The sequence below is a fragment of the Acanthochromis polyacanthus genome, chromosome 1 (assembly GCF_021347895.1).
Source record: "Acanthochromis polyacanthus isolate Apoly-LR-REF ecotype Palm Island chromosome 1, KAUST_Apoly_ChrSc, whole genome shotgun sequence".
NCBI classification, from domain to species: domain Eukaryota; kingdom Metazoa; phylum Chordata; class Actinopteri; family Pomacentridae; genus Acanthochromis; species Acanthochromis polyacanthus.
The window spans coordinates 15,548,691-15,561,693 of NC_067113.1; the positions used below are offsets into that span (position 1 = coordinate 15,548,691).

The 13,003-nt window shown below is 40.8% G+C and overlaps 1 protein-coding gene and 1 non-coding gene across 4 annotated transcripts in view; both read left to right on the forward strand.

Moving 5' to 3' along the window:
* The window catches only part of arhgef10 (Rho guanine nucleotide exchange factor (GEF) 10), a 50,962-nt gene that overhangs the window by 20,461 nt on the left and 17,498 nt on the right, over window positions 1-13,003 (forward strand). For all 3 annotated transcript variants that reach the window (XM_022217946.2, XM_022217945.2, XM_022217947.2), the window contains 7 exons: window positions 51-221; window positions 940-1,085; window positions 1,744-1,928; window positions 6,072-6,187; window positions 8,671-8,798; window positions 10,188-10,288; window positions 10,582-10,703. In XM_022217946.2, coding sequence (XP_022073638.1) covers window positions 51-221; window positions 940-1,085; window positions 1,744-1,928; window positions 6,072-6,187; window positions 8,671-8,798; window positions 10,188-10,288; window positions 10,582-10,703 — 969 coding nt within the window. The remainder of the gene's footprint in view (window positions 1-50; window positions 222-939; window positions 1,086-1,743; window positions 1,929-6,071; window positions 6,188-8,670; window positions 8,799-10,187; window positions 10,289-10,581; window positions 10,704-13,003) is intronic.
* Window positions 11,084-11,157, forward strand: trnai-aau (transfer RNA isoleucine (anticodon AAU)). Its single transcript has one exon. It is a non-coding gene; the product is annotated as a tRNA-Ile (tRNA).

Sequence of the window (13,003 nt, forward strand, 5' to 3'; positions counted from 1 at the left end):
AATAATTCACAAACACCTTATCAATTTATGATTTCTCTCGCCGTCATCAGGACATGCTGAAGAACACACCAGTGGGTCATGCAGACCGTCTGCCCCTTCAGATGGCCCTGACCGAACTGGAGACCCTGGCTGAGAAGCTCAACGAAAAGAAGCGAGAAGCCGACCAGCGCTGCGAGATCCGTCACATTGCAAAGGCCATGAACGAACGCTACCTCAACAAGGTCTGTCCTTTTCTGTGAGCATTTGTAGCTTGAATCATGTAATACTGTAGTCACTGCTCGGTGGAGTCTGTGTTAATTGTGTTGTTTGATTTTCTTGCATTTTTCACGTACTGCTTGAGAAAGTGGTGTTACAGTTGATTATGTACTCATTGCTCAGTCAGTGTTGCAAATTTTTGCTAATGTTTGATTCTTTTAGCATATGCTGTGGTATTTCTCTCAGCCCCAGTGTGGGTGGCTATCAGACACTTGAGCTTTATCATTTCTACCAAGTATTCTCCTGACTGAATGCCGTATTTTTAGCGCATGGCTTAGCACAGCATGTGCAGAAAACACCAGCTTTCCCCAAGGTGTAATTATTATTTGTCTATCTGCAGCCACCCACTCTGGCATCTGTGTCCAAATGTGTTTACAGAATGCCCTACATGGGGCAGATGGGTTGTTTTTCTTAGACTTTAATTGCCCAGAGTCACTGCTGACATCCATATATTAAAGCCCGTTATCCAAAATGAGTGGTTTTGCATTAGAAAGTGAACGAAAACAGGAATGAGATGAGCCAATGAAGCCTAATGAAGTTTGAGTATGTTTGATCTTTTGTTAGTCTCCATTCCCTCTTTGAGCTTTGTGTTGATAGAAACGTACCAAAACAGAAACTATTCAGAGATCCAAACCTCGACTGTACGCTCACATATTGTTATTCTGACTTATCCTCATGCCTTAGCTTCTAAGTAACGGCAGCCGCTACCTGATCCGCTCGGATGACATGGTGGAGACAGTCTACAATGAGCGTGGTGAAATAATCAAAACCAAGGAGCGTCGCCTCTTCCTACTCAATGATGTGCTCATGTGTGCCACACCCAATATCCGGTAAGAGTGACCGCAACTCAGACCTGTGCTTAATCTCGCCTTTAATTTGCACCTTCTCCTGTCTTTGGGTGCTATACCCAGTAATCTCTCTACCATTTTTTACATTTTTAGAAACTGATTGTTGTGTGTATGCTTTTGTTGGGGTCTTGTTTGTGTGGATCAGTTTGCCTGCTGTGGGGTAAAAGTATGTTGTGAAGTTGACTTAACTGAATAGAAACTCAGCCTTTCAAGAGAAATATGGTAAATGCTGCATGTAACCGGTGTCCTTGAAGTGACCTTTGACCACAGTGAGTCTCTGAGTTTGGAACATATGTAGTTAATGTAGCCTGAAAAATGCCATTCCTACGCTTTTCAGTTCCTGTCCTGTAATTCAAACATGTTGGTCACAACATAGAGCCTCTGGGAAATGTGCACTGACTTTCACAAAACTGTGTTGTCCCAGATGAAGCATTCACCCTCTCTGTCTTTCGAACACTGCATTCATATGCTTCCTCCTCATGGATGTTAATTTTTCTCTTTTTTATCTTCACAACTTCTTGCACTCATACTTCATTCTCACTTGGTGCAGAAGACGCATTTGTATCCCCACATACAAGGCCTTAATAGCACAAACCAGAGCCACTTTGATGGATAATCCTCCTCATCCTTCTCTTTTCAGATGTCAGGATGGCAGTGGGAGTGGAAGTGGAAATGCTCCACTTGACCAAAAGTTCCTTCTAAAGTGGAGCGTACCTTTGAGCTTTGTGGAGGTGCTGGAGTTCGGATCCAGTGAGGACATGGCCGACAGCAGTCGCTACCCTGCTCCTCATTCAGGGGAGAAGGTGGTGATCAACGCTAAGCCAAGTACGAAACACAACGTCACGTTCAGTTATTTTAAATAAGTAATCTGCCAGTCTGTGAGTCACTGCTTCTCGCTCTGTAAATTGAGGGCATAAGGTCTAGTAGAGAATGTAGTGATTTCAGTTGATGAGACAGTACCAGTATTTGAGGATTAGTTCCTGTATTGGACATGGAAATTTTAGAATCTGAACCTGGAGCCAGCAACTCCTTGTCAGTTAGCTGGCTAATAAAGTTTTCAGTGATGACTAAAGGTAAATGTCTATGCGCCTGCTCTGCACTGGGAGGTTTTTTGGGGCTTTTACAACATGTCTTTCTCCAGGTTATGATGATCAATATTGATAATATATAACATTGATAAAATGTGGTTAACAAGAGGGAAGTGATTAAATAGACTGCATTTTTCAACTTCCCCCATTTTAGAAAATTGAAAAAAAATATGTTTTCTACTTGATTAAAGCAAATAATAAATGGATAAGTTGGGTCAGTCCTGCTTAGACCATCCAGTCACTTAGTGTTGATTTTTTTCCTTCTCTAATTCTCTGGTATGCTGGCTGCTGAGTCCAATGATTTCAGTCTTTCCACTGGGTTCTCCCCTGTCACAGACAGCTGCTCAGCCACTTTAAAAGGCCAGATCAGACAAACAAGGAGCAGAAAGAGAGTCTATGATTTTGTGGTCACAGCTTTGCAGATTTTATTCTTGGATTTGTTTGGTGTGTATATGTGTGTGCCAAAGTAATGCTAGTCTGCTGTATTGCTGAGCTGGTGAGTGCTTTGATACGGTATTATCCCTGGTCTGTCAAAGGTTAGAAGTGTTTAAGAAGAGGTCAAAAGCTCACACTTTCAGTTGCCAGTGGAAGTGGGCTGGAATTACTACCACTAAGTTACACACTGAACTGTATAGCTCACTGACTTGCTCATTCTCAAATGCTGTCTGCAACTCACTCACCACTCACATAACACTCAGTCCTTTCCTACCAGATGACACAGTGATATGTTTTTCTCTTAATGACATTTGCATTGTTTTTTTATGTGTTGTGGCACTGAGTCCACAGTTGCGTTTGAATACGAAATCAGGGATCAGGAGTCAGCTCCCACACTTTCCTGCCTTCCACTGCCTTAAAATACTTAATTCTTTCCTTTATCTGCTTCTGTACATACTGTCTTCATTCTTACCTCAATTTAGGTTATATTTGGTATGTCCTTCACTGCCATACCTCAAGGCAGATCATCTGCTTCCCTCTGATACTTCATTGCGACTTATGAACAGTTCAGCCATTGGATGAGTGTATGCTAACAGATGGCACAAACAGACCAGAGTAACATCTGGTCTGACTTTAGGGTTTTCTTATGGCTGCGACTGACAAACAGGTTCACAGCCTCATCCCAACCTGCTGTGATGATACAAGTGTAAATGTACTCTCCTTAAAGGCCGGAGGAAAGCCATATGGGTCTCAATGTATTGTTTGCTCTCACAAGTCGCAATTATTGATTTAGATGTTGTGGAAGTTGATGATGTTGTCAAGATTATGGACATTACCACATCGCTCCAAAAAGGCTGATACTTGCCTTGACGTGGCTGAATTGCTGCATTAATCAATAATGATGGACTGACTTTGACTTGGTTCACTTGCTCTGATGCTGTTATTTCCAGACCTGCTTCAGTTCTGTGTGTCTTCGGGAATGTGCGTTTGTGTTACAAATGTGTGTATTGTCCAGGAACTTTTAACAAGTGGAAACTATTGTTTCTCAGTGCTCTGTGTTCAGCCAAAAGCAGCTCAGTGACCAGCCTGCTATAAGGCAATGAAAAGACTCTCCAGCATATGATGTCATCTCTCTGCATGTCTCTCTGCTTAGTTCATCTCTTCTCTACGCTGCACAGCAGTCAGACCACCATGCAAACTGGTCATTTGTCGTTACATTTCCCTGCTGCTCTCACAGCCGATGTGTAATTTGCAGATATATTGTTTGTTTTTAGGAAATGTGTAATTGCTGGGATGACTGGGCTGCTTCTGAAGATGCTCCCAGGCCTGTTTTGTTAGAAAGCTCTTGGCATTTGGCACACTCACAAAGAACCATTCAGAGACTTGGACCCAAGCTGAAATGAGTTGCACAGTGCCAGTCTAGTGTGTGGGAATGGTCAGTGATGATAGGAATATATTCCTCCTTGGGGCTTATCATTTGAACTACTAAATACAGATAATAAACCACAGAAGATGGTACATATTGCTTTTATAAATTTATTTGACTTAATATCAGCTTTCTTCTTATGCATATTTATTTGAAGAGACAGAAGAACTGCAAAGTTAGCTTTGAGCCCCATTTTACAGATCACATATGGCTTCTTATTAATATACATTAAAGGATTTAGATACAAACTACATGTCTGTTTGGTTTAAAATTCAAACCATATACAGGGATATTGCCAAACCTGTAGCTGAACTACTCTTTTGTTATTCAATAATACATAATACTAGGCCAGGTTTAGCATAGCACTGTACTGCTAGCTAGTGTCTGTAGGTGAACTGTTGTAGCAGCATTTAGTCTTCATAAAACAAATATGCAGGTTTACTCAGCATTTCTCTCCTCACCTGCATTTACCCCGCTCAGTCTCAGCCTTTGGAGTAACTGATGAGCCTTGAAAACTGTGTTCAGTTCACTTAGACAAAGCAGTTGCTTCAAATTTACCAAAGTGTGAAATACACTCCAGAAGATGATTTCTCCTTTGGGTTTATGAAGCCTTTAAGTAAATAAACATAATGAGTAAGTGTTTCGTAGGAGAACTGATTTGATCCAACGACACAAATCAAATCCAGCAGAAGGTCAATGAGTGAGTGAAACCCAAAACCCATATACTACGGGAACCTTTGCAGTTGTTTTCATGCATGTGTAAAGATGACAAAGAATTTTCCTATCTGTGAACCACCTCTTGTAGACAAGCTCAGAGGGAAACATTTTAGGGCTATTCTCTCAGAGACCACCTACAAATTTGACATTTGGTGATATACAAACAAGCGTAAGGTTTTCCCTGAATGTCCAGTCAACAAGGCCTCCAGGAGGCCACTGCGCTGGGTTGCCATGGAGTTGGAACACCAGTCAGGCTTAGTGACTATTGTGGTAAAAGACGAGGAGGTGGAGGAAGGAAAAAGAGAAGAATGGCAGAAGCAAACGAAGCTGAAGGCATTTTGGTGCCAAAGACTCTGATGCAGTTTAACTCTTTGTGCACTGTTACACACTGTCAGCAGCTGTGAAGAGAATTCATGGATCCAGATTTTAATTAGAAAAACGTTCTGTCCTTGTTGATTGCGCCATTTGAAGAAATTACCTCAATTATTTGTCGGTTGGCGACTTTGGCCAACTGTCAGGCATTCTCCCTGTGTTTCTGTTCTTCATGATTACCTTCATAACTTTGTTTGTGGGAGAGAGAGAGAGAGAGACTCGTGGCCTGTCAGTCCTTTGATGTGTTTTGTGCAGCAGTGATTTGTGTATGCAGAACACAAACTGTTGTTTTCCATTGATACAGAACAACAACACAATAGCTTCTCTCATCACATCACATAGGACCGTTAGATTTGATATTTTGAGGACAAATGCTATTAAGATGAGAGGCAAATACCTAGCAGCATGCACAGACAAGATACACTGGGAAAGAATAGAGCGGATGATATAAGCTGACATGCAAAGACAAACCTTATTAGTTGTGCAGCCTCTGAAAGCTAACAGTGGATAATAGTGTCCTTGTGAACAAGTGAGCACATGGATGAGAAACACTGCCAAGTTTGCAGAGCTGCCACTGCTGCCTGTGGGAAACCAACTGATTACCTTTTATTGATCTTTGACTTTGTTAGTCCCAATTTTAAATGCTTCCCTTGAGACTGGCCTCACTCGTTGCTTTTGTATCCAGCTTTCTGTGAGGAGACTGCTGACAGCTGAGACATCAGCTTCTAGGTCTTTTTCTTGCTGTGTCTTTTTCAATTCCCTTTAGGGTATGGCCTTTTTGGAGGGGATCTTAGTGCAATGTAGGAGTTGAAAATTGGGTCATAATTCAGCAAAAATAAATTTAACAGTCAGGATTGTTTCACATATATTGCATTTTTGGTGGTGTACATTTGGTGTTTTTGTTTCCTAATTAAATGTGTTTCTGCGTAGATAAACTGTACATGGGTCCAGGCCAGCTCTACCAAGACCTGCAGAACCTAATCCACGATCTCAACCTGGTCAACCAGATTTCCATCATGATCAGCAGCCTCAAAGGAAACTACCAGGTACTGCATGACTGCACTAAGCACAAACACTGATTTGAAGGCACATGAGTTAAACTCAATATATTTCTGATCTTCATTTTTCTTTCGGGGAAGTCTGATTAATATCATTCATATTTACTCCTGTCAAGTATCAGTTAATCCCATCGGAAAGGGTCTCAGTATCAAAAAGTGAAGTCAAATTTGTGAGTTCATTGCAAAAACAGAATCGATGTGAGTCTAAGCCATAATGAACAAACTAAACATGAGATATTCTCTATTGCTTTTACGGTCTAATTATAGTCTCGGATGCTAGGCAAAAGTTGACATTGATAAATGTTCCTTCAGTGCACCTAACGACTTTTAAAATCACATTCATCATGTCTCCCCCACAGATGTTCATAAGGAATGGCCTGTTATGTAGGCATATAATGTTTAGGCTGTGGAATGCACCGGTGTAGGCAATTTGTCTTAGGGGAGACTAGGAGTCTCTTATGTCCTGATTTGCACCATTCAAGCCTGTCATATCATGTGGCCACACACACAGGCCTGTCTGTGCTAGTGTGGTGATGGAAATGTAGTTTGTAGAGCACAGCAGGAGTGTATGTGACTGTGTTTGTGCTGTGCTGGTAGGTCTGTCAGAGGCAGAGTGGGAGGCAGAGTAACAGAGGAGCTCTCAGAGAGACATGTGTCCAAGAGATGGAGGGAGGGATGGAGATTGATGCTGGGGCAAAAGGAAAGGAATTAAAGAGGCAGGACTGCTCTGTATGAATTGTACACTGCCAAAGAATTGCTCAGGACTAAACTTTTCCTCCTAAAAAGACACTGACAGTAGTCTAATTATAACTGTATATTTAAAGGGGAACTTCGGTTTTTTTCAACCTGGGGTCTGTTTCCATATGTAATTTCATACATGTGAGTGATGGAGAAATGAATTTTCGACATAGCTCCAGTATTTAGCCAGGCAGGCAGCTTAGCAGCTCAGCTAGCAGCTCAGCTAGCAGCTCAGCTAGCAGCTCGGCTCGCGAAAAGTATGGGGCAGCTGGCCCCCCCGTGTCAAAGTCCGCCCTAACGTGCTTTTGCCCCACACTGACCGGCTCAGATAGTCTCAATGAGTGTCCCACAACATACTAGAGATGAGAAGTGAACGAAAACCTCCACATTACCTGGCGATCGCTCTTTGTTGTGGTCTGTATCCAAATCTCAGGACGCTGTATCGCAAATATCGTTCCGAAATCGAGCGAGAGCTCGCGCCGATTTCTCATCTCTAGTATGTTGTGGGACACTCATTGAGACTATCTGAGCCGGTCAGTGTGGGGCAAAAGCACGTTAGGGCGGACTTTGACGCGGGGGGGCCAGTTGCCCCATACTTTTCGCTAGCCGAGCTGCTAGCTGAGCTGCTAAGCTGCCTGCCTGGCTAAATACTGGAGCTATGTCGAAAATTCATTTCTCCATCACTCACATGTATGAAATTACATATGGAAACAGACCCCAGGTTGAAAAAAACCGAAGTTCCCCTTTAAAGCTTCAGAGTGCATTTTTGGACCATGAATTTAAAGGTCAAGATGTCATTCTAAAATTCAAGGCCATATTTTATTTTTTTTCTTAATGTTTCACTATCAATGTTTCTGCAGATACAGAGTAGAGCTGAATAATTAATTGATTTAAAATCAAAATTGCTGTCTGAAACTGTGCAATTAACAAATCACAAAGACTGCAGCTTAGAGTGTATGTTCTGTGGTGTGTCTGACCCAGAATTCAAACTGTCATGTGAGTGGTTTTACAAATTCATGCCATCTTCCTTGTGTGACAGTCGTACATGGCGTCTCATGTGCTAATGCTCCATCACATGTTTTCAGTCTGTTATACAGTGAGTATTGAACTGAAGCAGAACCTGAAGATATTACACTGCAAATCAAATTGCAGTTGCAGTATCTTGTCAGAAAAATGGCATTTATTTCTCCCAAATCGTTCAGCTCTCATTCAAAGTATTTTTGTGCCATGGCAAAAAATATTCTATGAAAACTGATCTACTGACAATTTGTGAGGCAGTTTGGCTCGAAACTACTTCTGTAGTTGCTGTATTTAATCAACAGCATGATATGTTTTGTGGCTGTAGTTTTTGTCGATTTTGTTGACATTTTATTGAAAGAAATATGTAATAACTTGGCCACCTTGTACACGTATATTGAAAGCACTGCTACTAGAAATGATTTACAGTCCAATATAATGCAGACCACTGCAACCTCATTGTAGCTGATCATATAAGCATCAGAGCCTCTCAGGGACGCTCTTCATTTTTTACTCATGTAATTCTTTAAATAAATGTGGTTATGATTTATTGATGTTGAAATACTGTCAAGTGCATTTATTCATTTCCCTCCCTCATTGTTGTACCTATCCTCTCTGTTTCTCTCCCACTCAATTCTTTTTCCACTTAATATCATGGCTGTCTTTGTCCTGATCTTTGTCTGTGTTTTTCTCTCCTCCATTTCTCTTGTGTACAGAATGTTAATCCCACAGTGGCTCAAGACTGGGTATCAGGTCTCCAGAGACTGATACTGAAGAAGGAGGAGGAGATCAGGGCAGCTGACCGCTGTAGGATCCAACTCCAGCTGCCGGGCAAACAAGACAAGTCTGTATTTTAAATACACATATAAACATTAATGTTTGATTGATTTTTGTATTGACAGTATGTTCAACAGTCTCCTGTCTCAGGCCTTACCCCCTAAAGTGCTGTGTTTATCCTAGGTTTGTCTTTATCCCCTTTTACCCTGCTTTCTCCTTCTGTCCTCCCAGCCTCTCTGTATGTCTTTGGCTTTAGTAGAGAATATTAGAGCACATTTGGCAATTTGGATAAACAAGTTTCTCCATCAGCTCTAATCTGAGCCATGAAACACAAGGGAGAAAATGTGCATCAGTGTTTGCAACAGAAGTCTACCCAGCTGCTGCTGAATAAAAAATGTCCATGCCACAAATTTACACACTGATATAGTCGGCACATGGTTCCCTAGAGGCACACTTTGTTTTGACTTTTTCACATTCTGTTTCTATAACTGTCTTTTGCTTCAATCTCTCTTCCACTTCCTTACTCCATCACTCATCCTTTCTGTATTTAGCTGGTGAGATTATCCACGGGTATGTTTGGAAACACAGCTGTGCCTCTCTCATTCCTTTGTTGATCCCTCAATCGCATAACACAACACTTCTCACCATCAGCCAGGAGTGACACAAGTGATGCATTTCAGACCTTCCAATCCATACAGCAGACACATCCGTAAAGTTTGCATGAGCTGCTTCTAGAAGCGATGATTGACACTGACTTCAATTGCATTTCTGTCACAGTCTATTGCCACAGTCAGCATTGAATAGAGACTCAATTTCTTAAAGAAGTGCTATTCACCCCAGAAAGAGGCTTTTTCTTTCGACGATATTGGATTCTTAAGTGTAAAGGATGCTAATAAGTGGACTAAATATCTATGCAAGAACATTCAAACGTCTGAGAAATGTAAATGTTAATGCAGACCCCTTGGTTGTCACAGTGTTGATATATTATTCAGTACACTCTTGTTAAAGCATTTGGTGTTTTGCACACAGACACAATGTTTAGTTCATCAACTCTTTAATATTTGCGTTTTTACTTAAGACTCTAGGTAATGCCTTTTCTGCATTAAAATATGATCTTTCAACTTTTCCTAACTTGAAATGAAAATGTCTGTTCTAATCTGTAGTACGCTGGTATGAGAATTCTTTTTTTGTAGTCGGCCAGGATGCTAAAAACCAACTGTCGTTTTACATTCTGCCTGCATTTCTTAATCCACTTTGATCACCAAGCACCAGATAGCACATTGCAATTTTCAGCAGCCTGGAGTTGTGAATTTTGACTTGTGTGCCCAGCGTGTTTAAGATCCACAGAAACATACTGTAAATGATACATGCATGGTCGGTACAACAGTTACCGAGGTATAAATGTTCTTTTACTTTTCTCATCTTTGTGCTTTTGTTTTGTTCTCTCTATTTCCAGGGCGGGTAAACCCACTTACTTCAGTGCAGTGTTCAATACTCTCAGCCCAGCCATCAAACAGTCATGGATCAGTAACTTGCAGATGGCTAAGCTGGCTCTAGGTACGGTACACTGTCTGGCAATATACTTCCACTTGTCTCAGCCGCACAATTGTTTTTCCATCTGCATGCATTCATACAAAGTGAAGCTGACTTTATTGAGTTATTGGTTTATATATTTCTTTCTCTATTCAACATGATTGGCTAGTCTTTCTTTAACAGGTCAGATTATTTGGATATTTGAATTTACCAATCGTTCCGTGGAGCCATTCATTCAGAAAACCGCTCGATTTCTTGCTGCATGCTATACATCATTGAACTGTTATATTTGTGTTTGTGTGTATTTTTTCTATCAGAGGAGGACAACCTGCAGGGCTGGTTCTTCGCGGAGGATGATGGAAACCAAATCAAAAAGCAGAAACACCCTCTCTTGCTTCGACAGATGCCTGTGGTCATGTCAAAACTACAGGAGTTCAAGGTAAGACCATTTTCTGTCCTAAATCTTTCTTAGTCTCTGGCTTGTAGGTCTGTTAGCTCAGCTGGTTAGAATGAAGGCCATGGATTTGATCCGGTAACAATCCAGTTTGGATTGCAAAAAGAAAATTTGAGGGCAGACTGGACCTCTTAACACAGTTTAACTTGGTTTATTGACACATTGAAGTCCAACATAGTATCATATGAAATGGTATTACTATTAATGTTTTGCTACTAATCTGAAAAAGTGGACTTCAGCTGTCCTTACTGAGTTTATTTGCATATATTTCACTGTGGCTGAAAAAATGGCACACACTTTGCTGCATGTCATACAGTCCTGCTAACAACTCAGCCAAAAATGAATGAATAAATTAGCTAAAATGTGGCCGGTTAGCTCAGTTGGTTAGAGCGTGGTGCTAATAACGCCAAGGTCGCGGGTTCGATCCCCGTACGGGCCAGTGAGTTTTAAAGAGAATTACTTAGTCATTTTAAGAACTCTCAAAATGACATATTGCAAATAGTAAAATTAGTTAATTTGCCCCTGGTGAAAACTCAAAAGAGTAGAGGGGACATCCTTTCATTTCTCTCTGTGTGGTTAATTAATTTATTGATTGGTGGCTGTACATCCTGAAAAATGACACTGGTATGTGTACAAAGGTCATACTAGTGTATGTTACATGTAACCTGGTTGTTTATCTACTAATTTTATCCCTGACAATCCCTTTCTAAAGCTTGTTCTTGTTTATTCCACTTGAAGTTCGCACTTTACACTTCAAGAACACTTAACACGCCAAAGGTTTTCATCGCCTTTTAATTTTGTAGTCATTGCAAATAGGAGTGAGATCATTGAGGTTTTGGTTTGGCTATGAATAAATACAGCGCAGGGTGTAATCATAACAAGAGTAAAACGTCAATATGAAAATGCAGCTTTTGTTTATCGTTGGCTTAGCTTGGATGCAGCAGCCAACAGGACTTCTCTTTAGAGAGAAAGAGGTCATCAGTAGAAATGTTCCTTTAAATCACCTGTGTGTGAATCAGTGCCATAAATATCACAGTCCTCCCAGTACGCCATTGCAAAGTTTACTCTTCCTTTGTGTATCAGCAATGATTGACCAGCTTGGTCAAAAAATGGGTTTAGCTCAGTTGGTGAGAGCTTGGTGTTAATTACACAGAGGTTGTGGTTTTGATCCCTGTATGGGAAACTCAATTTTAAAGATTTTGAACCACAACCACATTCATTTCGCCTGCAGACACACAATATAGCTACAATGAGTCCTACTGATATGGTCCTGTTGAGAAGCAGGACTGACCCCCACCCAGTCTGCTTTCCACTCACGTCTAAACAGTGCTGGACCCAAGAGACAAATGTATTTGTTTCTATGTGAATGTCTGTGGTTTGGAATCATTTTCAGCCACATTAGGACTATGTTGAGTAACTCCTGATGTAGCCTGAACATTTCCTGCTGTTGCTGCTTCACACTGAAATCTGTCTGGTTGGAAGCTTTCAGTTTGGAAATATAATGTGTTCATCAAAGAGCATGCAAAGCTTCATTTGTGGCTCAGGTGACTTATTTAACCTTCTGTGCAGTGCAGTACAAATATAGTTCAAGTGATCACAGCCGTTCACCGCCCATCGTGACACTGATTGTGGAATGGAGTCAGATTCTGTTTTGCCCATGTCGTTAACTGGCATTGACTGACCGACTGAGCCAGAAAGTACCTTCATTGTGCACGGATTAACTCGGTTGGATTGTGGTGCTAATAATGCAAACATTGTGGATGTTATGTCCACGAAAGGCTTTTAAAGACATTGTGACTTACAACCAGTTTACTTCATTGTAATTAGTCTCATGGGGGTGCACAGTAAATTATGTCATAACATGTGTTGCATAATATTTTAAGATTGATTTTGATTTTGTTTTGCATTAAGGTAATGTGTTTTATATGCGTTGTTTTAAATAATGAATGTTTTTTATTGACCAAGGACTACAGATGGAAATTAGCTTGAAGCTAAATCTGGTGCAACCATCTTTTAATGTAACTGCACGCTGTCCTTTTACAAATAAACTTGAAACTAAACTAAACTAAACTAATGACATAATGGAAACACTGTGATATTTAGAACTCAAAGTCATACAAATTCGTCATTTAAAATAACATGTATATTGATAAGCTTCATTTCCCCCAAAGGACACACTCAATTTCAAAGTTATAAACCTCAACATTATGAATTTCCCCGGCATCTTTACAGGGTAGCTACTCCCAGCTGTCCTACTGTGACCCAAAGACAAATCTGTGTTAGCT